This window comes from Haliotis rubra, unplaced genomic scaffold (genome assembly GCF_003918875.1).
Source record: "Haliotis rubra isolate DU_JTF1 unplaced genomic scaffold, ASM391887v1 Scf148, whole genome shotgun sequence".
Classification (NCBI taxonomy): domain Eukaryota; kingdom Metazoa; phylum Mollusca; class Gastropoda; order Lepetellida; family Haliotidae; genus Haliotis; species Haliotis rubra.
Window position 1 is genome coordinate 1,579,526 of NW_025765425.1, and position 25,593 is coordinate 1,605,118.

At 40.0% G+C, this 25,593-nt stretch overlaps 1 protein-coding gene across 6 annotated transcripts in view; it reads right to left on the reverse strand.

The window, feature by feature from the left end:
- Window positions 1-14,157: 14,157 nt before the first annotated feature.
- Window positions 14,158-25,593, reverse strand: part of LOC124269845 (formin-binding protein 1-like) — an 88,097-nt gene continuing 76,661 nt past the window's right edge. For all 6 annotated transcript variants that reach the window (XM_046704885.1, XM_046704886.1, XM_046704888.1 and 3 more), the window contains 5 exons: window positions 19,117-19,229; window positions 18,655-18,787; window positions 17,370-17,518; window positions 17,043-17,128; window positions 14,158-16,078 (listed from right to left, as the gene is read on the reverse strand). In XM_046704885.1, the coding sequence (XP_046560841.1) occupies window positions 15,915-16,078; window positions 17,043-17,128; window positions 17,370-17,518; window positions 18,655-18,787; window positions 19,117-19,229 (645 nt within the window). In that variant the 3' untranslated portion in view covers window positions 14,158-15,914. The remainder of the gene's footprint in view (window positions 16,079-17,042; window positions 17,129-17,369; window positions 17,519-18,654; window positions 18,788-19,116; window positions 19,230-25,593) is intronic.

Genomic DNA, 25,593 nt, shown 5'->3' on the forward strand with positions numbered 1-25,593 from the left:
TTGAATGAAATTCCTGAACTCAGATGGTATCTCTTTTGCAAGCACATGGCTGAAAGTGATAGGCTCCCTCCAACACTTGGTGCCTTGAAACAGCACATTCACAGAGTTCAGATGCAGGCATGGGTATGGACTCAAGTTCATGTTGCCAAACAAGTCTTCTTGGACCCAATGAGATACGGGTTTCATAGGGATAAGGATGCTCAGCTTAGACCAGTCACCACAGATGTTCTGCCAGCTCCCCAGGCTATTCTCGAGATGGTTTGATGCCAGTACAAGACAGACTGTTCAACTCAGCGGTGTACATGCAAATCAAAGGACTTACCATGTACTGAACTTTGTCAATGCAGTAATCAGTGTGAGAATGAAGATTCTCAAGTGGAGGAAACAGTTCCTGATGATAACTTTGATGAACTGCTGTAAATATATCTTATGATGAGTGTGAAAGACCTCTCCTTTTGGTGACATTGTGGATATTTACTTTCATCATTAATGACAACTTTTCGATTGGAGATATGATTACATGTCTGAAATGGAAATCACGATGATATTGATGACTTGCTGTAAATGGTGTTGTGTATTTGGTGCTTATACTGTCTGAAGATTGCAACATCTGAGGAAAGACATTAACCTATCAATTCTGTGACATTGTGGACATTCATCTTCAACCTGTTTGTATGTCGCTTACACCACTGGATCAACAAGTTAGTACTTTCATTGATTTTTAACAGCTAACGTTGTTATCATAACATTCATAATATTCTTGTTTTATATAGAGCAAAATAAGTATAACAATATACAAGTGTCTGGGAGTTCAGTGTATGGATAGATATATATCATAAATAGCTGATATGAAATATGTAATGTTTAAATTTTGTATATAATAACACATTTCCCCTTCATGTATACACAGTAACAGTGTCTTTGATACTGGAGTATACAAGTAATCCTTAACAGCATAAAAGCTTCAAATATATACTGAAAATAGAACCAGAATTGTACTTAAAAGTGAAGAAAAAGGGTGGCACATTATTGAATGTGGCGGCCATTTTGAAATCCAAGATGGCCGCCAATGGGATGATGGGAAAAATTGGAAACACCATGTGACGATCTCCAGTCACAGTGGGCATGAAGTCGCATCCCACTGACACGCAGACATGTTTTGATTGGACTAAACAGAGGCGGATACTGCTTTTTCAGAAAGGGGTGTGGTGTGTGTGTGTGTGCACGCTCTTGAGAAGAGGGGGGTGCACACTCCATTTTCACCCGTTTTCATGGGTCATATAATAAACTTTAAGGACATAAGGCGGGGGTGCGCACCCCTGCACACACACACACACCCCTCCTCTGGATCCGCCTATGCTAAAGTTGACGCAAATTTGAACGAACAGGACAGTGCTCCAGTAACTTTCCCTGATGAATGAAGACATTGTTTAGAATTCACAGATCGTTGTGTCAGACAGTTGAGCAGACGTAAGGATTCCAACGGACGGAACAGGAGTCACGTGGTCACTTAAATGTGGTGCAGTCAGACCGGACTTCATCCTCAAAGGCAACAACTTACAACCCCATTGTAGCAGGATAGTTGACGTATATTTAAAACAGGACACAGTTTATCCGTTTAGAGTGGCCAGTCGCGTCACCGGATCTTAATCCGATTGTGTTGTACGAGCGGCACATCTTCCTCGCAAAACGGGGCGGTGGTGTAGCCTAGTGGTAAAGCGTTCGCCCGTCGCGTCGAAGACCCGGGTTTGATATCCCCATATGGGTACAACGTGAAGCCCATTGCTGGTGTTCCCCGCCGTGATATTTCTGAAATATTGCTAAAAACGGCGTAAAACCAAACTCACTCACTCCTCGCACAGCAGCTCTACACAGAAACGCGACAATGCCCTTACCAAACAGTGGCATGATCTTCCCTTGGCAACCAGCCAAACACTTATTGGGAGCATAAGATGACGTCGACGGTGCCAGGCTGTGGTCGTATCACGTGAATCATATACACGCTGCCGATATTTGCTTTTCAAGGGTTTCGCTGAATTCTGTCTTTCTGTATGATTGATGATTGGTGAAATATTTAAAACAAACGTTTACAAAATATCTCCTGCATGGTGTTGTGTCGGTTTTCTAAATAACCAGGATTGTGTACAAGTATATAAGTACACTCTAAACCACATGTGTTCAAGCAGAACAGTGGACGCGTCCGTGCATATTCTGAATTGGAACACATAGGCCATATTTAGAACAGGCGTGTTCTGTTTTAGAACACATGTGTTCAAAGTCTGTGATGTATCTAATTTCAGAACACAATGTGTTATTAGAAGACTGTGATTTCGTAAATGAAATGAATAAAATACTTTTGACATAATCATTAACCTATTATGATATTTTAAGAAAATGTTGAACATAATACATGTAGACATTTAAAAAAGGTATTCACCGGACAGCCCGCTTCCAAGTTGCGCGAACCTATTTCACTGCGCACGTGCTATGAGCGCAGCCCAGCTGTTGAAACCAGTTTTCCCCCGAAAAGTCGGGGGAAAATAAGTGAATCGTTTGAACTCCGATTTCGCGCGTTTTTTTTCATCGCGTTATTTTTCAACTTTATAAGTTGAATTTGCATTTTTGATGATTTGTTTCGGTAAGTCCCTACCGAAAGGTATCAGAATCTGCAAAGTTGTGTTTTACGTTGCATGTGACCTTTAAGGAAATTATTAACAATTTCTGTATTTTGACTTGAACCTTTTCTTTCCAGAAGGAGAATAAAAATACATGTATTTTGCAAGAAGAAAATGATTCCTCAAAATGTTCTAAATAACTTGGTCAAATCTGGTTATATATGGTTTACATAAATAACTGAATAAGCAGCCCCTAAAGTAGACTATCAGAACGCATAGTGTTCCTTTACATTTGATCAAATGAACACTTTAGGACGGTATCTGTTCTGTAAGGTTTGATTTGATATCTTTTCGGACGGCGTGTGTTCTGATTAGAACGCCTAATGTTCTTACAAAGTGACGTCATGATAAGCATGCGCAGTTGTCTTTTCCCCAACGCTACCGAAAGTCGTTTGGCACCACACGTCAAAATGAAAATGCTGCCTGTGATTCAGCTTATCGAAGGCAAAACAAGACTCCATCAGGGTGGCAAATCCAACAAGACCGCAAAGAGGTCAATAATAGAAGTTAAAAGGGTGAGTGGTATATGAAAATTCATGTGTTACATTATTTTATATCCGCTAACGTTAGGAGACTTATCATTAAGTAGGAGGTTACAAAGATTCTCCCACAATGTACAAACGTGAATTGCATATTCTTACCAAATGGAACCTGTTTTATATTGAATGAAACCGTTGGATAAGCGTTTTTCATGTTTGTTTGTGGGTGAAATAGAACAGTATTTTCGTTCACAATTGTGTGTCATGAATTAGAGTTAAGTTGAAATTTGGAATAATGTGCATGCAACATCATATCTTTCAAATGAATTATTTAGGGTAACATTGTATTATTTATTGTAGGATGTGACCGTTGATGAGATTGACGAGGCTCTGAAGACAAAAGCCTCAGAAGGACCAAAAATCGTCGCTTTTGCCATAAGTGCCGACACCGTGTCATGCGAGGTGAATGTCGATGGTGGAATCATGGCCGCGGTATTGAAACTGATGGCAATGTACTACATTTTCACGATGGTTTTGTAGGTTCAGAGAAATGGCGGACGTTATCTCATCCTTGCCCGACCCTGAGATATAGGAGCTCTTTTTCAGCGTTTTCTTCAATGATGTGCAACTTTAACTGCATATGTTATAAGATGTGCCCGAATGAGTTGTTGCAGTTAAAGTTAGCTTCTTCTCCTACACTCCATTTAGCCGTCCGCGGTCTAACAAAATGATAATAAGACGTTTTCGTATTGGTACACTTACAGAATACCGGATACCTACCAGCCATATTGTTTAGTGTCACGTCACCCTAATCCTAAACCTTACCCTAACCCAACCCTAAACCTTACCCTAACACTTACCCTAACCCTTACCCTAACCCTAACCCTAACCCTAACCAATAGTAAACTCGCGTGCTTTCAAAGATGGCGGAAGGTATCCGGTATTCTGTAATCTTACCTTCGTATTCAATATAGGTGTTAATAAAGGTTTGAATCATTTCATATTGTTGTGGTTTTTATTCGTTCATGTTAGGCTGGTGGAAGTTTGAGAACACTAGTGTTCTGTAATAAGGCTCAGAACACTCAAAGGGCGCTCTAAATCTGTTACAGCGTCCGAGGCGTCCAGGAGTGTTCTGAATTGAACACATACAGAACACACAAAGAGTGTTCTGAAATCTAGAACACGAGCGTTCTGTAAGTGGAACACTAGTGTTCTGAAGGCAGAACACATAGTGTATACATCAGAACACTCCGACTGCGTTCTAAATCTGTTACAGGAAGGGTGTTCTCATAGTGTTCAGAACTAGAGCACTTAGGCTTAGAGTGTAGATATTATCTGGTCCAATCAATGATTAAATTCGAACGAACGGGAGCATCATCATCATACTAATATTTGTATAGCGCCAATATCCAGCTCATCTGCTCAGACAGGCGCTGTTTTTCCCTCGATCATTGGATATTACTCTCAATGGCACATCATATTTTCAATCTCCACTCTCCGGGGGACATACAACTCGAGCAGTCACGAGGCGCACCAATACAAGTTAGTGTGGCTTTCCCATCCTTACGAAGTACCATTCACAGCTGGGTGGACTGGGACACATAGTCACGGTCCTTTGTCAAAGTTTACTGCACATTGCTGTACCCGCAATTGGGTGTTTGCACGTATTCATGTGCCCACCATCTGGTCACTTACCAACGGGATTTGTTGGTTCTTTTAGTGCACAGGGTTGTGACAATACTGAAAGAGTCGGCACACAAAGTTGAATCCAAGGTTTTTACACCCAGCCACAGGTGATGACCACTACACCACTTGATGACCACTACTGGAAACCTGCAACGTCCACACAATTATGATATTTTCAGTTTTCTTTTCATTGTGAGACATTGAGCCTAAACAACTCAGAAACAATTTTGCCTAAAACATTAAATTGTCATAATTAATGACAGCAAAAACGACCATTCCGTAAAGATGGATCATCATGTTTTCACCAAAGGGCATTTTCACGACTCTAAAAAGTGAAATAAACTTTCCCTGAGCTAAAGTAAATACCCACCCAACATGGAATTCCCCATAACACTCCGGAATTCCAGGAACAATCACGTCACCAACGGCGCGTATTACGGGTGTGTACACCCCCCACTACCGAATGAAGAATGTTGACACAACACAATGTTGACGTCTGACGGTAATCACGTTGACGGCTATCGAAACAGGCAAAAGTATGGAATCCTGGAAGGGACATTGTCGCGTTGTCGCCCTCTCAAATACAAGCAAAATTAAACAAAACGCGACATGCGACATCGCGACATTTCGCCCATTTGTCGCATTGTCGCGTTTTGGTTTATTTTGCCTCACTTGACTTGTTTTTGACAACGCGACAATGCGACATAGCGACAATGTCCCTTCTAGGATTCCATACAAAAGTTCGTCAAAGGTGCTCATGGACATCAGGATTTAAAAAACAAGTGTTGTTTTCTTCTTAATTGACGTTTAGAAATTGGTTGATGCCCATTGTATGTGGCCAGGCTGTACTGACAGTGTTACAAAGAACACCAAAGCGCCAGTTTTGGGCTATTTCGGTTCAAACAATTGCACGAAACTGTTATTTTCAGATAGGCCTGGCGTATGTATAGGACATTTACGAGGTATGGCTGTCAACAAAATTGTTTTCCACCGTATAAACACTTGAATTATTGGGTTATAAACTCTGTGTTTGAATTGACTTGATGCTAAGCGTTGGGTAAATACGTGACGAGTTTCTTTCTCACTGGATTTAAAGCATGCAAGTACCGTGATGAACGTGCAATTTCAAAGTCATCATGAGTAACTAACACGAAGTGTTTGTAAGTTAATTATTATGCATGACATATACTCACATTTCAGGGTTACTTTTTCTCCTCGTCGGCAAATGTTAATCAAGTGTAGAGGGGTCAGTTTTCTTTGCTTCTACAACGCAGAGGCATACAGAAACACTTTCTAGAGATGGAATTACCACGTTGACACTCTGGAACGCTTGTTTCTCTAACCCTCTTTGGTTAGGTTTGTCTGTAAATCCGAAATGTTAGACAAACGCTCTTTCACAAGAACAATTATCGACTGAATTGAATCATTTAGAACATAAGGGTCGAGTCTTAGACGTGTTCCTGAACGTCTTTGAAAACAATTTGTGCTTTTGAACCTTTCACTGGAATTTGTTTATCATCACTGAAATAATTACACAGGTCCTGCGATGGTGAAAGTAGACTTTCAAACGCTTTAGGACACCTTCCAACATATTCCCTAAGCAACACCTGTTGGTACGGTGTTTCTTCGGAATGAATTCGTACAAGAGAGAGACGTACAAGGTGCCGGCTCGCATCAAAACTGTTCTAAGTTCCTGAGGCTTTGCAAAATCGAATATAATGATCGGAAGTGACTACATATGCGATCTCTAATGACTTTATGTGTTGTTGAACATCAGGCAAATGACTTTCATCTCACTGCAAATGTGAATTGTCAACTGTTTGTTTCAATGCATTCTCGGTTGCTTCTCATGAGTGGATGGTGAATCTAAGTTGGACTAGATTCAAGCAGGGAGACTATATGTTGTAGATTATCCCTGGTTCAAGCACTCTATGTTCAGGACAGTACGTGGAGATTCTGGATCAATGGAGGTCTTACCGCCAATGTCTGAAAGAAATTGTTGAGGTTCTGAGACACACAACAGGTCACGATAACCTGTGTTTGTCAGAGAAAGATTCCTTGTCAGACTACAGGTCTCAGTGACACACGTTTGTTTTGTTTGTTGTTTAATGCCACACTGAAAAATGTTGTTCTATATGGCGGCGGTCTGTAACTTATTGAGTCTGGACCAGACAATCCAGTGATCAATTGGTCCACAATGCCAACCAGGTCAGGGTCTGACTACCCGTAAGTCGCCTCTTGTGACAACTATGAGTTGCTGAAGACCAATTCCATCCAGTTTCTTATGGGTCACAGGTTTGTGAATAGGGGTTGACAGTCTGGACCACACAATCCAGTGATCAATTGTTCCATAATGTCAACCAGTTCAGAGAGCTTGACCACCCGATTCTGTTAGTTACCTCTTCTGACAAGAATGAGTTGCTGAAGACTGGGTCCCCAGCACAGCCATTTTGTTTCAGAGTGTGGAGATTATTGATTTCATCCAAGCAACTAAGGGCTGTAACATGACGCAGATGAGGATCAGCACTGGTACAAACTATGGGTTCCTCCTGTCCAAGTCAGTAAACAACACGGGATTACCAGGATGAACTAAAGAAACAAGCAACACGGTCAATATGTTGAGGCTGGGCAGTATTTATTATGTACAGAAGTCTAAGAAACAATGTTACAATTATTTACCCTTTATACAGTAAGGTTCCGATTAGTGCTAGCTTTTGATCAGGTCTATATAGAATCACCACAGTATAACAAGAAGAGCATTATGCAAAGCCAAGTAGATCCATCCAGCACAACCTGTACACTGAGGGGCAGAGATGGTTTAGAAATTACAAGTACATGTATGTCACACTTAAACATTGAATACTGCCACATGTCAAGGTTAGTATATAGATTCAATCATTTTCTATAAATTGTATAAAATGACTTAAAATTACAACTAATTTACAGTAATTAAACTAATGATGTGATTTTATCAAACATTTAATGTTATCTTGACCATCATGCTTATCAATGGTTAATCAATATTGGTAGTGAATCTCATGACATGAAATTAAGGAACATGAGATACACAAATTAATGTTAATTGTGGTATTTCCATCTTTAAAATGTTATCTTATCAATCCTGATTAAATAATCTGGTGTAAATTACAAGATAGAAACAGGTGCTTGTTCTCTACAACATTAGTAGTGCTACAACAATAAACACAGAAGAATTTCTTTGGCACTGGTCAAATTGGATGATGGAAGCTTAACACTGACAGCGGCACTTGACACAAGTGTGAATGTATAACATCAATATTTACCTACCGGTATATAAGTACACCTTTACGATAAAGCCTTGGAGAGATGAACACATGTTGTATATAACCACATAATCTCAATCTCTTCAGTGTGGTCAGACAAATAAATAACCTTGAAACAGTAGAAACTTGTATGTAAGCTACAAAGTCAAACATGCCCCTGTTGAACTGAGGTACGAAATGGAAGCAGCAGTTGTGAAGGAATCTGAAGCCTCTACAGAAATGATTCCTATAAATAATTCTGAGAACATTCAGGATTCGAAAAACATTGTACATTTCAATATTTTGTAATATATGTACCACAGACACATGTATAGGAAATAATGTGGATATCTTCTGTGAAAAACCAACTATGTGGCATTAGTGACGATTGAAAGAATACTGAAAAACAAATTTGAGGACTAGAAGTGCCATGCTGTCTGTCGAGGTCACCTGTATCAATCAATACCATGCTTACAGCATCCATGGCCTAATACAGCATTGTACCCAGTGCATGGAGATATGTACATATATTGCAACATATGATACTGTCACACCGAATGCCTACATTGGCATTACAGTGACCTAACTTATAATGCATAGATGAATAATTCAGATTACATTTGAGAATGAAGACCTGCATGTATAAGTATCCTATTGTTACCAAGTGTGAAAAGTCTCAAATCTCTGAAGCAATAACCTTGATACCCTTAACCTTGACCTCAATGGCCCTAGCCCTGACCTTGATGCTCCTAGTCTTGATATGATACTCTTAGCCTTGAAAACAAAAGCAGCATCTTGTGGCCTGCCCAGTACAGAGAAATCCTGGTTCGAAATCTAGTTGATACCATTTTCATGTCCCTTTTCACATAGACATTCTGAACTTGGACACAATGTCATGCTTGTGTATTAAATAAACAAGAAATTTACCAGATAAAGACAACTCATGATACAGGTTCTCTTAGTGAATTTCATGTGACTTTCACCTTGTTTTAACTTGACTATGGTCTCAGTCATGGAGACCTTTTAAGTTTAACATGTACTTGTGCTTCTAACCAAACATTCCATGCTGGGCTGAGCTAGCTGGAGGTAGGTACAAGAAAAACAGGACTTTATTCAAAATTAACTGTGAAGTATACCCTGGGCTTTCGATCAGACCTACAAACACCAAGAAGACTTACATGGTCGTAGCACCTGTTCATTTCAAGGTCTGCATGAAGGTCACCCTTCTTTCACTTCTATAAAACAACCATCTTCTTCAGAACCAGGATGTACACAGAATAATGTATTTCTTACCTAATAGTAAAGTAATAATCCTGAACAATGTTCATTACTGAACTTTTAACTATGGTCTGTGTGGATGATGTTTACAGTGCACCAGGGTGCGATTGTACAAAGCGATGTCAGCACTAAGGTGGTCGTAATCCCAAAATATACCATGGCCTTACAAGTCATAGTGATAAGGTTGATTCGTACAATGGCACCCAGGTGTATGAACAATTCCACTTTTAATACACATAACTTAATACCAGTCAGCTCTTCAGTTAGTCCAACACCAGATGATCAAAGTAAATGAGGATGAAAATGTCATGACAGAAGGCTACCAATAGCCAGTGGATTATCCCTGTAACAGAGATTATGTGGAGACAGGACGAGTCATGTGCCATGGACCTAATCATAGTCATCAGGAACACATTATCAGGATGAGATCTGTAAAACAGGCTGATTGAAAGAAAAACGTTTACATAATTTGAATGTACTTTACCCTATGTGCCACTGTGCTTGTGCAAATCAGTAAATGAAGGGACCTATGGCACCGATGTCGCCATTCACCACGATTGTTGACCTTCACAGTGGCTGTCGACATTTAACTTTGTAGACACTCATGGGGACTGAGTGCAGTGATATAGTGGTCGACATGACCAATAAGTGATACCAACAAAATCAAACAATTTGTTTCAGATTTTAAAGATTTGGGGTAAAAAACATCCGAAGAAAAATAGAGTGGCCTTAACAGGGTAATCCCATAGCATAGGAAACAGAAAAGATCCAACTACAAGAATCTGTATCGTAACATCGCACTCTCGTAATAAAAAAATTGTTATCCATAAAGTTTGTCTAGTTTGTACTTCCCAGCTTCTAAAATGCCACTCAAAGAGGTTACACATCCTGTATTACAGATTGAATATGGACACATACAGCTGTTTGATTTATCCAGAAAAACAGAGTTACGTTTCTCCGTCACATTAGTCAAGGCAACGTGCTGGAAGTGACACAAGGACCCGGTCCACAAAGTGATGACTCAACCCTATGACTATATTTACTGTATATCGATGACTGGACAATATCCTAGAACTGAACGCTTTGCATTCATTTAGAAATGTTATATAGGTTAAGGATACAGTTTGAAACCCTAATGGATAACTGATTGAGCATACCCACAAGTATCAAGGACACGAAACCATTACAAAGTATTAACATTGAAATTAATCATAAAGTGGTGAAAATATTTCTGTAAATCGTAAGAAATCTATCCTAAATTCGAAATGAGCAGACCATGTCAGAAATGAACTGCTGTCTGGGTCAAAGTGACACTGTGCAGCACAAGGGCGAAAATCAAACAATGAGTTCATGATGAATGACAAGACACCTCCATCAGTAACTTAGGATAATGGTAGTCAGAAGGCTGTGATCACTTGGTGGACTGGTTGAGACGGAGTAAACAAATAAAACAATAATTATCATTACACAAACAAATGTTGCACCTCCATCACAGATCAAAGCAGTAGGAAGAAACTCTACTGAGTTTCAAACAAATGGCAGAAGCTCAAACAAATGACTATGTACACTGCTAGAGAACCGACTTGTGCATGTGGATGTGTTCAGGAATAAGCTTCTTCTGGACGTAAGCTTATTGCCATGTGAACAGGTTAAACAAGGCGTAAACATAAGCTATATCAACAAGAACATTTTGTCCTCGATGAATTATCTTTCAATTTAGCGTAGGTGACTTACATTTTAGCTCATCTAACCAACATTGGTTTAGGTAATCTGCATATTAGCAGACATGAGCTGCAATTTAGTGAAGGTGACCTTGACATTGTAGTGCATAAAAAATTCAATCACAATTTTCATTTTTGGTAAGCAGGAGCATTTCTTACATGAATAGTGATCAGGATACAAAACTGCTTGTTTGTTCTTCTCTTCGGTATAATAGTGTTAGGGTTCAATTACAATGCCTCGTTCACAGAAATCATGCATTTTGCGTACGCCTATGGTTGCATAGTACAGACAAAAGCCACACCAATGGACAAGCAGTTTGCAGGAAGGAGAATGAAGCTAACTTTGGGGAAATGTCAGAGGTCGCTGACCTGACGATTTGTGTACAATCAGTAAGGTGATATTGATCTAGGTTATATCGCCGTAACAATGTGGGAATCTTTCTCCTCGTATAAACAAATAATATACAGTGATAACAGCTTCTGCAGAGAGTAACAGACAAGAAGTCTTCGGTCCACAAGTGCAGGCAACTTTACAATACGCTTTGTGATACATATTAGATATCCCTCAAGCAGTACGCCACCTTGCATGTGTTAGAGGTGTGACAATCAGGCTATCAGTTTGTGTGTTGTAGGGGGAGGGGGAGGAGGAGGAAAGAAGAGAGTTCAGTGAAGTATGCATAGCTGGGTGAGTGAGTGAGAAGGGTTTAGTCTAGTAATATTCAAGCCATATGACAGTTGGGAGCTTCAAACATTGTACTCAATTTAGGAGCTGAACCTTGGTTTTCCGCCCTGCATAGTGTTGCGTGTGGTGTCTGTTGAATATGTGTGTGTGTCTTAAAGAATGAGCTAATGGGTTGGTGGTTGAAATTTGAGGTGAAGGTGGGTAGGTTGTCAGATTGACATTGTGTTAAGTCCATTTTGATGGGTGGGTGGTAGTCAGGTGGATGGTGTGTGTGTGTGTGTGTGTGTTTTTGTGTGTGTGTGTGTGTGTGTGTGTGTTGGGGGTGGGATAGGGTGGCAAATGAGTGGTGGTTGGGCAACATGAGTAGGTGGGAGGTAGTTGGTGGATGGGTGTCAGTAGGTCAACAGGTAGATAACAGGTAGGTTAGAGGATAATTGGGACAGATTGTGGGTGGTTGGGTATTTTGAGTAGGGGGGAGGTAGGTTAGTGGATGTGTGGATGGGTGTCAGTAGGTCAACAGGTAGATGACAGGTAGGTTAGAGGATACGTGGGACAGATTGTGGGTGGTTGGGTATTTTGAGTAGGGGGGAGGTAGTTGGTGGATGTGTGGATGGGTGTCAGTAGGTCAACAGGTAGATGACAGGTAGGTTAGAGGATACGTGGGACAGATTGTGGGTGGTTGGGTATTTTGAGTAGGTGGGAGGTAGTTGGTGGATGTGAAAGTAGGTGTGGATGGACAGGTAAAGTGAGGATGGGTGGGAGAGATTGTGGCTGGTTGGGGAGTATGAGGAGGATGTTTGGTATATTTAAACATTCCAGTCACAAGGTATATAGCCTTGGGTTGACATAGCACCACAAACTATTCAACATGACTGATCTCTGATTATTACCAAACATTTCTTAATCTATTCAGCACATATCGATCCAGGCTTTATAGGGTTGGGTTTTTTAAAATGTGCCTTTGGTGTATCGCAATTACTGTAATGTTCAACAGGGGTGGCAGACGTCTCCCATCAGCTGTTTTAACCTACAGACGTCTCATACCTCTTAACTTGAGTATTTCATGCGACAAACTTGACGCCTCGAACAAATAATCTGAAATGATATCAACTTAAACCACACTGATTTATGAAACGAAGGGATGTCAAAATGGCTGTCTTATCAGTTTTACCAACAATGAGAGTGATTATGATTGACCTGGACATAATGATTCACTTTCTTGAAATTTAATTCCAAATTCCTTTCAGGTTCTACAAACACACAGGTAAAAACAAAGCACAGACATTGTCTGCTGTCAGTCGAGGCAACCCCTCAAACTACAATGAAAGTATTACTGGAGCAAGTGTCAACAAGGAACACCAAAGATGATAAAGATGTACTGAAATCTTTGACTTATAGTCAATTTACAGTGAGTCCAACATGTCAGGTGAATGTCTGAAGAAGCCTTAAGTGAGGCCAACAGGTTACCAAATTAGTGAAACCCATGAACGCAACTTGTCAAATGTATCGGTTGTTTAAACCCTGTAGCTTCTATGCAACAGCACCACCCTACCAGTACACACGATCCACTTGCACGGAAGAACCTTAGTGCAAAGATGATTGTAACTCCCATTAAAAAGGCTCATGATAGTCGTGGCTTTTAAGATCACTTTGTGCAAGTGGGCCTGTGGGCCTTGGATAGGCCTTGAGAGGGTGAGTGATCCATGAGGGCTGTCAAACTCTGACATTCTGTTTGAAGTGGCAAGTGTATAAACAATTAAGTCACCTTACTAGTACACCAGAACAGCTCTAGACTGAATCCACATAGGGAGTCAAACCCAGACCTTCTGTGTTACAGAGCAAGAGCATGAACCACGAGGCTACCTGTCACGCCACCCAATGTCACCAACCCTGTTGCTACTGGGATGAACTCACAAGCTGTATGTTAACAGATGCCTGCACTATGAGGGATGAACTCACAAGCTGTATGTTAACAGATGCCTGCACTAGGAGGGAGGAATCATTAACAAGCACAAACAGTAATGATTTAAATAATATAGAATCACAATTACAGCATCATATCATACAGAACTGCATCCTCGTCAACTAAGAAGTTAATGTGCATGCTGTACATGACGCAGAGATAAAACAAGATCACAAGGGAGGAACAATGGGCTAAAAGCAAGTCTATGTTGTCGGGATACCAACTGGGACATTCCTTGGTAGGGGACAGCATAGTAGTTCAAATGATGTCAAGTGTCCATATAAATTTCCGCATCAGACAAATGTTTAAAAAGACTCAAATTTGACTTTAGTCAACATGATAAAGACCTTTCATCGCAATTGTGCTGTGTAAATACTAAGAAAACAATATGATCACTTGTCAAAAATAGCGTTGAAGAATTTCACAACATTACCAATAATTGTACATACTGAGAATGTTGGCCAAACTCAACCAATTCAGCTACATGAAAGAATGTGCATTATTTAATTCATCACGGCAGAGTTACTTCCCCTTATGTTGAATTCAAATGCCTGATACTATAGAATTTCTTTCCCTTTGGTTGAAAGAGCATCATTACTACAGAGTTACTTCCCCTACTTTCACGGGCCTCTCCAGGAGTCAACAGGTGCCCGGTGCTGTATCCCGACTGAATGCTGATGATCTGTGCAGGCAGCAGCAGCAGCAACAACAACGTACAGCAAGCCAGCATAAGTACATTAGTATCAAATATATACAACATGAAATGACTACACATATCAAACAGATTTAAAAAGGTATAAAGTGTACCTTGATCGTTTAAAAAAGTTGATCTGTCTATCTCCAGCCAGAGAATTTGATTGCACGATATAATCATCAGCGTTACAATATCTCTCCCAAAACTACAGTCTGATATACAGGAGAAAGACAGCCCTTTGACGTAGCAGCATTAATATCCAATCTGACCACCAACAGAGTGTAAATAGCACAATGTAAATGCATTGTCAGCGGTCTTCTAATATCTGTTATCAAAGAGCAGCCTTTCAGACATCTGCAAGACTAAACCTTATTCCATCATTCAAATCTACATCAAGAGGTAATTGTCTTCATTCAATCCTCTTTTGTCCATTATCAAAACATTTCCTCGACAACTGTGTAACTCTTGTATACATACATTCCTTCTAGAAAACTACAGAACACATTTATATCATATTGCATCATTCTTCAGTCTTGTTCCAGGGTCCACGGTGTTGCTGACAGAACTTAAAGCAGGAGAAATCCTGTGTCCAGTCAGTGATGACGAAATCCTCTACCAACAAGGTGTCTCGGTCTGCATTTCAGGCTGGTGTTTTATAGCATGCTGACGAAGCTGGGTTAGTGAATGTGCAGCAAGGTTAACATAAACCAGGATCAGGCGGGTCACACTCCGGTATGAGGGAATAATGACACCATCGACTAAAACTTGCGAGCTGACTGACCTCCTTATGGAATCAGTACTGACGCAGGTCAGCCAACGACCTGATTCAACATCGTGGACCGTGAACTGTAGTGGGAGAGGCTGGAAGGAAGCTGCTACGGCTACAGGCAGATACTGCCCAGATGAAGGTACCATCAGTCGGATCCTGTACCTTCAAGGTCACAAGGTGAATCTTGGTAGCTTGGCAACTGATGCAATCTTCTACTGCACAAGGTCATAACATGTATTTTATGTAGTTGTTTTTTGATGCAATCACAAGTGAATTAAATGTAGCTGATGACAAAGGCAAGCTCCGCCTCCTCATCTCCTGATGGGGCAGCACAGGCATCTCATTGACTGCAAGCATGGAGCTGTAGGCTGCTGACCACTTGAAAGATGACCTTCGTTACCTCGTCACCCGATGATACAACTTTCACACATTCCTAGTCGGCTCTCAGTCTGTTAAAACAGGACGGTGCGGGTGCCACTTCTTCTATAGCATGGCTTGATGAAGGAACTATGTAGACGATCTGTTCCAAACTCTAGTGGGATCTGCCCGCTCCGGGCACCTTAATGTTCTCATGGTTATGAAACACGACACTCAATCAGCAGCTTGCATCCTGGAGATCTCCTCATTTTAACAACCGACAGTGACATCTTTCAGGTCTGTGAACTAGGGTAATGCTACATGGTGTGCTAGACTTGATCCTGATCATACAGGTGGACCTCGATGTAGGACGTCGGCACGAAGCCCTCGGAGGTATCGTCCCGCTTCACCCGCGTCCATCCATCGCCCTGGTCAGCCTCTATGATGTTAAACTCTTCATTCTCCAACATGGAGATCGACCCTTCGCTGCTTCCTGAAAACCACACGAACAAGGTAAAGTTATTTGGTGGAGGTGAGATAAAAAGGCGTTTAATGTCACATTCACGATTATTGCACTTAAAAAGTGTGAGTGCGTATGTGTGCATGTACACTCATCCCTGTACTAGTGCTGACTAACGCCGGTAAATGGTGCAGGTCCACTGAGATACAACACAGCAGCATGAAGTAACATGGATAACCTTCACAGCCAATATCCTGAAGTCAACCAATCCTAGTGTTACCCCTTACTCAAATACCCGTGAAGATCCGGGTTTGAATTGATCTTCAGTAGGGATGTCACGATACATAAGTTTCATGAACCGATACGTAACACGATACCCATGTCACGATTGGATACGTATCACGATACCTATTTTCGTGGCATTATTGCGTAAATTTAGTTACATTTTGGACATTAATATTTCATATCTTATAACTGTCGATGAAAAGATGAACATTTTTTATTCTCAGAGATTAAAGAGTTCTAATTTCCCATCTTTGTGAATGAAAACTAATCATTTATAACTCTCATAACATCAAAATACATAAACATATTTAAACCGATACTTTCAAAACTAAATATCGATACAGTTTTGAATGTATTGATAATTGTATCGTCTTAGAAAAAGTATCGATGCATCGATGCATTGATGTATCGTGGGATCCCTAATCTTCAGTAACCCATGCTTGTCGAAAGAGGCGACTAACAGGATCAGGTAGTCAGGCTCGCTGACTTGGTTGACACCGGTCAACGTATCCCAGTTGCGTAGATCGATGCTCATGCTGTTGATCACTGGATTGACTGATCCAGACTCAATTATTTACAGACCGCTGCCATATAGCTGGAATATTGCTGGATGTGGCGTAAAACTAAACTCACTCACTCAGTCATTCTTTATGGCCTAAATATATACTTGGCATCATTATGGTATGAATGTCATGTTAGCTGTAGAACTCACCATCAAATGGATATAATGCCCGACAGGTTCCAATGATTGGAAAAGTTTCAAATTCATCCTCCCCTTCTTCATCTCCATCAATAGGCCTGAAACAGAGTAGGTCAGTATGATATAGCAGCAGTGTACATGAGGTATTTTCATATTAACATACATGACTGGCAGTAAAGAACACACGGAAACACTTACATCAGAGGAATAATCTATTTGTATGGTTCCGCTAGACCCAGATACATAAAAATCAGGGCAACGGATTCAACCTCAAATTTGGGTGCCTTAGATGACAAGATTCCATATCCCCAGTGACTGACATTGACAGCATATACTTACGCATACACATTATGCTGCAGGTTTGGTGTTCCTGGCTCGGAGACCTGCTGTTGACTGGCAGGGGTACTGCCATCTGACACACTTGGGGAGAGCGACTCGTTAGATGTACTGTGGCGCCGATGTTTACCATCCGCCTCACCTAGATAATTCTGGAACACAAAACACAACCATAACTTGTTAGACATAATGTAGTGTGCCTTTGTTTACCATCCGCCTCACCTAGATAATTCTGGAACACAAAACACAACCATAACTTGTTAGACATAATGTAGTGTGCCTTTGTTTACCATCCGCCTCACCTAGATAATTCTGGAACACAAAACACAACCATAACTTGTTAGACATAATGTAGTGTTTTTTTCTTTGAGAGGCATTTTAGAAGTTGTGAAGGTGAAGGAAAACTGATTTGTATGGATAGTCAACTTCTTTATTGCAATGAGTGCGACGTTTCGGTGTAGGTACTAACACCGTTATCAAGCAAGTCACAATTTGCTTGATAACGTGTTAGTACCTACGTTATCAAACAAGTTGACGTTGCACTCATTGCAATAAAGAAGTTGACTATCCATACAAATCAGTTTTCCTTCATAATGTAGTGTGCCCTTGTTTACCATCTGCCTCCACTAAGTGATTCCAGAACACATACATTCAAACTCAATGACTGGCGGATTACTTTGAGTGCTGCTTGGGACTCGTATATCAACACAATTAAATCTATACAGAGATTTACATGCACAGTAGTCATGGGGATTGGTCTGTTTTTCATATTGAATCTGGTCTTTAGTAGCACAATGCAATAGACACATTTTATGCCAGAGTCTTGTGATGAACTATTTTACTGTTTCAATCACAGATGCCAATTTTGCAATTTCAACTTCAAAGTGACTTGAGACTTAAGTAAAATTGCCCAAAAGATGAAAATATGCATGGTTTCAAAACAGTTTGTAATATGTATTCATATGTATTTCAGATCACGGTATGCTGACAATAACAAGCCCCTATAGTAGTCAGAATGCAAGTAACATGTAAGGAGCACCCTTTTACACTCTCAAGTCTTCTGGGCGGTGGGTTAGCCTAGTGGTTAAAGTGTCTGCTCGTCATGCTGAAGTCCCAAGTTCGATTCCCCACATGGGCACAATGTGTAATGCCCATTTATGGTGTCCCCAAGGTGATATTGCTGGGGTGTTGCTAAAAGTGGCATAAAACCCAACTCACTCACTCACTCTCAAGTCTTCTATACATATTTCAGGATCTACTGATTGATTTTAATGGCGTTTGCACTCACCTCAAACTTATGCAGATCTTGCCGTAGATCGTCTATCTTTTGAGCATTTTCTTCTATTTTCTTATCTAAGGTACTTGGATCTCCTAGAGCGGGGTTGTTTGCATAAACATCTTTCATCTTCAACATGCCTTCCCTGTAACAGTAAGGGTTATACATTATCTCTGTAGCTATCTTTGACAACAGTCTTACATAATCTCAAGTTTAACTGCAGCTACCCTTGTCAACAGCAAATCACATATATTCTCAAGTAGTTTGAACTATTAATTTCTCTGTCAACAGCAAGCTATATCATTACAGTACCTCTCTGCTTGGTCTGTCCCTAAAGATTACGACTCTCCCACACCCCTACAGTACCTCTCTGCCTGGTCTGCCCATAAAGACTACCACTCTCCCACACCCCTACAGTACCTCTCTTCCTGGTCTGCCCCTAACGACTACCACTCTCTCACACCCCTACAGTACCTCTCTGCCTGTTCTTTGGCCATTTCCTTCTTGATTGCATCAATCTTCTGCTGCAGCTTCTTCCGACGCTGATTGGGTGGCAGGTCACTGAAGTCTTCCTTTGGGTCATCCACCTGTAGATAATCACACAAGTTTTATCCCACACTAAACCGAGCAATATTCATGTTAACTCCCATCAAGGGAACAATGTCACACATATGTTTAACAAATCGCTTTTGACAAAGTTTGCTGTTTTTACCACAAAGCATGTCATTCACATAACAATATTCTACACGATCATAAAGCAAAGCAAGAAAAGCTGCTAATTCTGCTTTCTCAAGGTATTAGGTTCATGTCATGTTACTCAATATTGCTCAATGTTAATCATAGTCATACCAGTTCATGGTACCCATACAAATTCATATACAATGATGATCAACTGGCGGTATCTCACTGGCATGACCTAACAAAATCAAAATAATAATCATCATCGTCGTCATCATCCCGAAAGTAACATTGTATGAATTGTATGAGGTCATTGACCTCATTCTAGCATCTACCACTGATGAACCTCTCCTGCATGCATACATGCAATACCAAAGCATACCACAGCATGCAATTTTTACCACTTTTGTTTATATTAACCACCTAAAACTATTTTGGTATTCTGTTACTTCACTTGTAATCATGGGACAGTCATAAACCAATTTAAAGTGTGAATTTGGAAATGTCAACAGATGAAAAAGATGGTGTATTCAGTAGATGGGAAAGAGCATTTACTGAGCTCAAAAAATATGTTAATATATATCACGGTGAATATGTTAATATATATCCCAGGCATTGATGTCCAATGAAAGGCACTAAAGGCCATCAAATATCAAACCTAGACACCTGTCCATAAAAGGTAAGTATATTAAGCAAATGTAGCGAATAAAATCAACAAAAATTATTTCTGGCAAAAATAAAACAATGCAAGCTTAAGGACAATGTATTGTTTTGGTTGTTGCAAAACATGCAGAAAACACTGGTTACAGGTTGGAGAATGTTGAGTAGTCTCCTGATATCAGTGTGAGGACAGGGTTGCGGAAGTCAACCTGACCTGCCTACTTGGGAAGTCAAGTACTGATATTGTGCAGCCATATGCTCAGATGACCACGTGGCTCTATTTACAGCTTCTGGCTCAATAACAATACTCAATATCCACTTGCACCTTGTAAACAAAGTCGTACCAAATAGTTGTCACGCACTGTTTTCACTTAGCCTGAATTCACATGAACTAAACTAGGTTTGCTGTTTTGTGTTTTTTGCAATATAAGTTTTTTGGGGGAAGTAAGCTGAATTCTCCACATTACAGAAAACAGTTTATTCCATTAATTGATCTTTGGGAAAAATGGAAAGTAATGTCTGGTAGCACGCTAAATCAAATTAATTTTAACTTGATGTCAATCTTTGTACTTTGACTTTCTGATCGCCTGTACGGTCTAGTAGACACAGCCTCTGCCTGAAGAGTTTAGAGCGAGTTTTGTTATACGCTGCTTTTAGCAATATTCCAGCAATATCATGGCCGGGGGCACCAGAAATAGGCTACATACATTGTACCCATGTGGGGAATGGAACTCGGGTCTTCGGCGTGAATAGAAAACGTTTTAACCACTAGGATACCCCACAGGTCCCTGAAGAGTTTAGAGTCAGTGGTTCCATCCCTTGGCTGTGTCACACAAAAAGATGGCACTTGATGTTACCCTGCCTGGCTTTCAGCATTAAGGATACTAAACAAGGACTGGCCATCTCTGAGTCAGTACTGTGTCTGTGTGGAGTATCCATGTTAGACTGTACCATTGTATCTCTTTGAGCCAGCTCTATAAGCTCTAATATAGCCACACAAGCATGTACATATGAGTGCAGTATTTTTTAACATGTTGTTAAACCCTCAACTCAGATTTTATAGTTTAATGGAACACATGCAGGTTTCAGAGTTAATGAGTAAATGGTGTTTCAAGCCACAATATTTCAGCTATAAGGAATAAATGACTGACTGAGTTTGGTTTTACACCGCTTTTAGCAATATTCCAGCAACATCACGGCGGGGGACACCAGGAATTGGCTTCACACATTGTACCCATGTGGGGATTCGAACCCGGGTCTATGGCGTGACGAGCCAATGCTTTAATCACTATGCTACCCCACCGCCCCTAAGGAATAACTGAACCTCAAACAGGTACACCAGTGATAGGAGCAATTATCCAAATCAGCTAGAGACACAGTATCAGACTGACTGAGTTTGGTTTTACGCCGCTTTTAGCAATATTCCAGCAGCATCACGGCTGGGGACACCAGAAATGGGCTTCACACATTGTACCCATGTGGGGATTTGAACCCGGGTCTTCGGCGTGACGAGCCAACGCTTTAACCATTAAGCTACCCCACCGCCCCCACAGTATCAGAGATGTCACAGCCTGATCACCCAATCCTACATTTAGAAGCACTCAGCAATATTCCAGCTATATGGCGGCGGTCTGTAAATAACAGAGTCTGGACCAGACAATCCAGTGATCAACAGCATGAGCATCGATCTGCGCAATTGGGAATCGATGACATGTGTCAACCAAGTCAGCGAGCCTGACCACCCAATCCCGTTAAGTTCGCCTTTTACGACAAGCATGGGTTACTGAAGATCAATATTCTAACCTGGACCTTCATGGGTCTAGGATACTTTGAAACGATTCTGTTATAACTCCCTCCAGGCTTGTCATGGAGTATCAAAGACACCAGACAATGGAGGACCGACCACTTCAGTCCAGAGGCAGGTCATTCGTTTGTTTGCTGTTTAAAGCTGCTCTCATCAATACTCCACCTCTCTGACAGTGGTCTGTAAGTCTAAGTGAGTCTTGACCAGAAAATCCAATGATGGACATGTTGAACAATCCTACACAGTGGGGATAAAATTATGTGCATCAACCAAGCCAGCAAACCTGACCAGCCATTTAGGACAATCATGGGTTGCTGAAAACAATTCTAACACAGATCTCCATGTGGGTGACCCTGAATTAGTCACAGCGACAGGAAATAGTTTTAGATGCACCCACAGGGTCCAGCCATTTTGTATTAGTGACTGTCATGTTAGAACAACACTGATCGTAATTTGAGTTCCCGGCACCAACATCCAGGTCAAGGTCATCATGGTTGTTATGTACAACAGAAATAGTTGGGTTAATAATTCACAAAACAGTGTTGGAGATGGGTCAAACTCAACACAATAACTTGTTTCTTTTCCTTCCTTGTTTCTAAAATAGTGCTGCTGCTGTCATGTTTCAGCGAACATTCGTTCAGAGAAATAAGGGGAGATAATAATAAAACACATGGTGATAACGCTGACATTGCTTGTGGGAAAGGACATAGAATATATAGGTTCAGGCTATGATCTCACGATGAAAATTTAGCAAATATGACAACTGGGATGATTTTTCTCCATAGATAAATCTTGATATTTCGGTACCAACACTGCTTTGATGGAACAATTTCCTGTTATATACAATAGTCGACAGTCATGCAACTTTCCTGATGACACCACAGAGTTGCTACATGTTCTATAAGACAGTTACCATGGTTACATACTGAAGGAAGTACATCTGGGACCCACAAGTTGTGGAACTTGTCAACTATAAATGCCACCTGTGAAACTTTCCTAATGATTATTCATTATGCTGTGCTGTTTGTTAAAGTGCTCTTTGACAAAGATTAAGAAAGTTTCACAGACCATACATGTTAAATCTCCATCTGGTGTTGTACAAGGGAGAAATATGCTCTTCATAAATAGACCAACCAAAGTGACAATCAGATACTGAAGCTTTTTCTTCCAAATATTTATAAGATTTTGTCAAATGTGAAAATCCAGATTTCAAATAAACAACAGCACCACAAGACTACATAACTGACATGTCCTAATCAATTCTGACTCTATTCCTTGCAGTTTAAACAAAAGAAACATATATGTATTTCCTTGGGGCTGTTCTGCAAAGAAGCTTAAGTCAAACATTGGTGTTTGTGTATTTGATAGCCCTACATGCTTCATAAACATCGGATCTTGAAAACTATGTCACTAGAACTTGTCACCAATCTTCATTGATAAAATAGAGTTGTAGAAGATGCATTCCTGGCATAAGAATGTTTCAAATATTTCTGGATGATTCATCAGTCTATGTTCAGAGAGCACAGTGTGATAAATTATTTCCCCTTGTATATACACCAGACAGGTAGGTAAATATCACATTATATACCACAGATCCAATAGTCTATGGCTACCTCAGATTTGAATCATATTAATTGTTCTGCTGACATTTTTCATAGCAAATGTCTTCATGCTATAAACATTTGACGAAAATAGAATTTGTTCCTTTCACACAAAAAGGATGCACACACAATTGTTACTTTACAGAGCCCTAAAAAGTGAATTCTGGTAATCATTTGACAGGAAAAAGCCAACTTGGCTATTTCCGACATTTGCTTTGTGAAACAGTCAACAGAAGAAACTGTGGAGCAGATTTGCCACACAACTAATTGTAGTCATGACATGGTGTAGAAAACTGACTATACTAATCCTAGACTGTCACAGTGTGTTGAATCGGCTAACTCTAGAAACTGAGTAAGACATAGGCCCAGTAGACCATCATATCAAAATATTTCTGCACAGGCATGAAAGGACAATTCTAAAATATATATCACAGGAAAACAATGGAGTACGGAAAGAGGCAACCAACAAGTGGAGGACTGTTTAAGGGGCACTCACTCAAAAGAAATTGTATTGTATGGAACACATTTTTTTAAAACACAAAGGTGCTTGTAAATATTCCTTTCCTTTACAATTTTTTCTGGATATTTTTTCAGTAATTTCAGTAAAACACCTGTAGCCGATGAAGGTTTTCATCTGTTTTCCACCTTCTGAGAGTGAATTTTGAGATATGTGTTAAGCTGTATTTAAGAGGCTCATGATGAAAAATAAGATGGTATTCGGTATTCAGGATTCAGTGGAGGGGATGGGCACTTTCAAGTCTATCACAGTCTTACCCGAAATAACATATTCTGATATGATCATCTACAAAGCCTATACTGACACCTGGGTCTGGATTCTACAAGATATCATAGACACTGCTTACTTGGATCAATGTTCGTATTCACTGGGTTTATATGTGACATATTGCATAAACCTGTGACATATCGCATATACCTGTGATGTGGCTGTGATATATTACATTTTTAAGCTATATTAGTATCACATATTTGCAAGATGATACTGGGGTATATCAGAGATGCCAACCCTACTTTAGTTCAATTAGTATTCTGGCCAAAAACTGATGCAAAAATTAGTATTTTTTGGCCAAAGTTAGTATTACCTTTTCCAAAGGGTTTTCATATTTAATAAAATACATATAGATATTCTAAGAGCTTGTTATTAACAATGTACTCACCTAAATCAGTATTAAGTATCCACATACAGCTTGATACTGAATAAATTGTGGTTGAAATTTATTGTGTATGGTATGTATGTCATTTGATCATTTAATTTAATGTATTTTTTTTAAAATTTGTATGTTTTTACTGCTATCGTAGGCGCGTATTTTGTGATGTTTTTTCGTAACGAATACGATAAAATCGTATGGGTTGGCATCTCTGGGTATATAATCATGTATTGCGTTGAATTGGTGGAAACTTGTATCAGGGTATCTGGGATTATTGTTTAGAATTTGAACTTTAAACAAAATTGGATTTGGGTTGAAAAGAAGGAGGAGGCTGTCCTATCATGAATAACAGTTACTGCATGTAAAGTCATCATATGTTGAAATCTCAGTTTCCTGTATGATGTCATTGTGAATTTGGACTAAAGGATAGTTCTGAAATTGAAATTATTTTTCAATTTGAATTCTAAATTCAAACTTTTCATAGCCAACAAATACTGTAAACGTAACACTCTGGAAACTTCGAACTTATGATACCTAGTTTGTGAGAGCAAACAACAGCTATTATGTAAAGTGACTGTGATCGGTTATTATACATTGTTTGTCTATGACATAGTGCAGAGGATCCAGTGAGAGAGACTGACGGATGACGGACAGTGACACAGACATATGAGGTGGGCGACATATTTACCGTGGTAGAGATTGTGGGTAACTGCGATAACAGCTAGAAACAAAATAAATACACAGATAGCCTTCAGTTACAAAGTATCTAGCTTGGATGAACATCTCTAGCCTTCCATGTCAATATGTATTCAACTGTTTCTATATGAAGCTATACTAACTAAACACTAATGTCTTCATATCAAAACAAAGTTTGAATTCATAGAAACATGTCTGAAGGCATACTGTACCAAGTTGACGAGACAGGTCTAGCTACCCATAAAAGCAGATGGATTCATCTTACAGTGAAGGGAAAATACGATTAGAATGAAATGGTGATATTGTCTCGTGTTGATGAAATCATCCAAATTGATTCAAAGTAGAG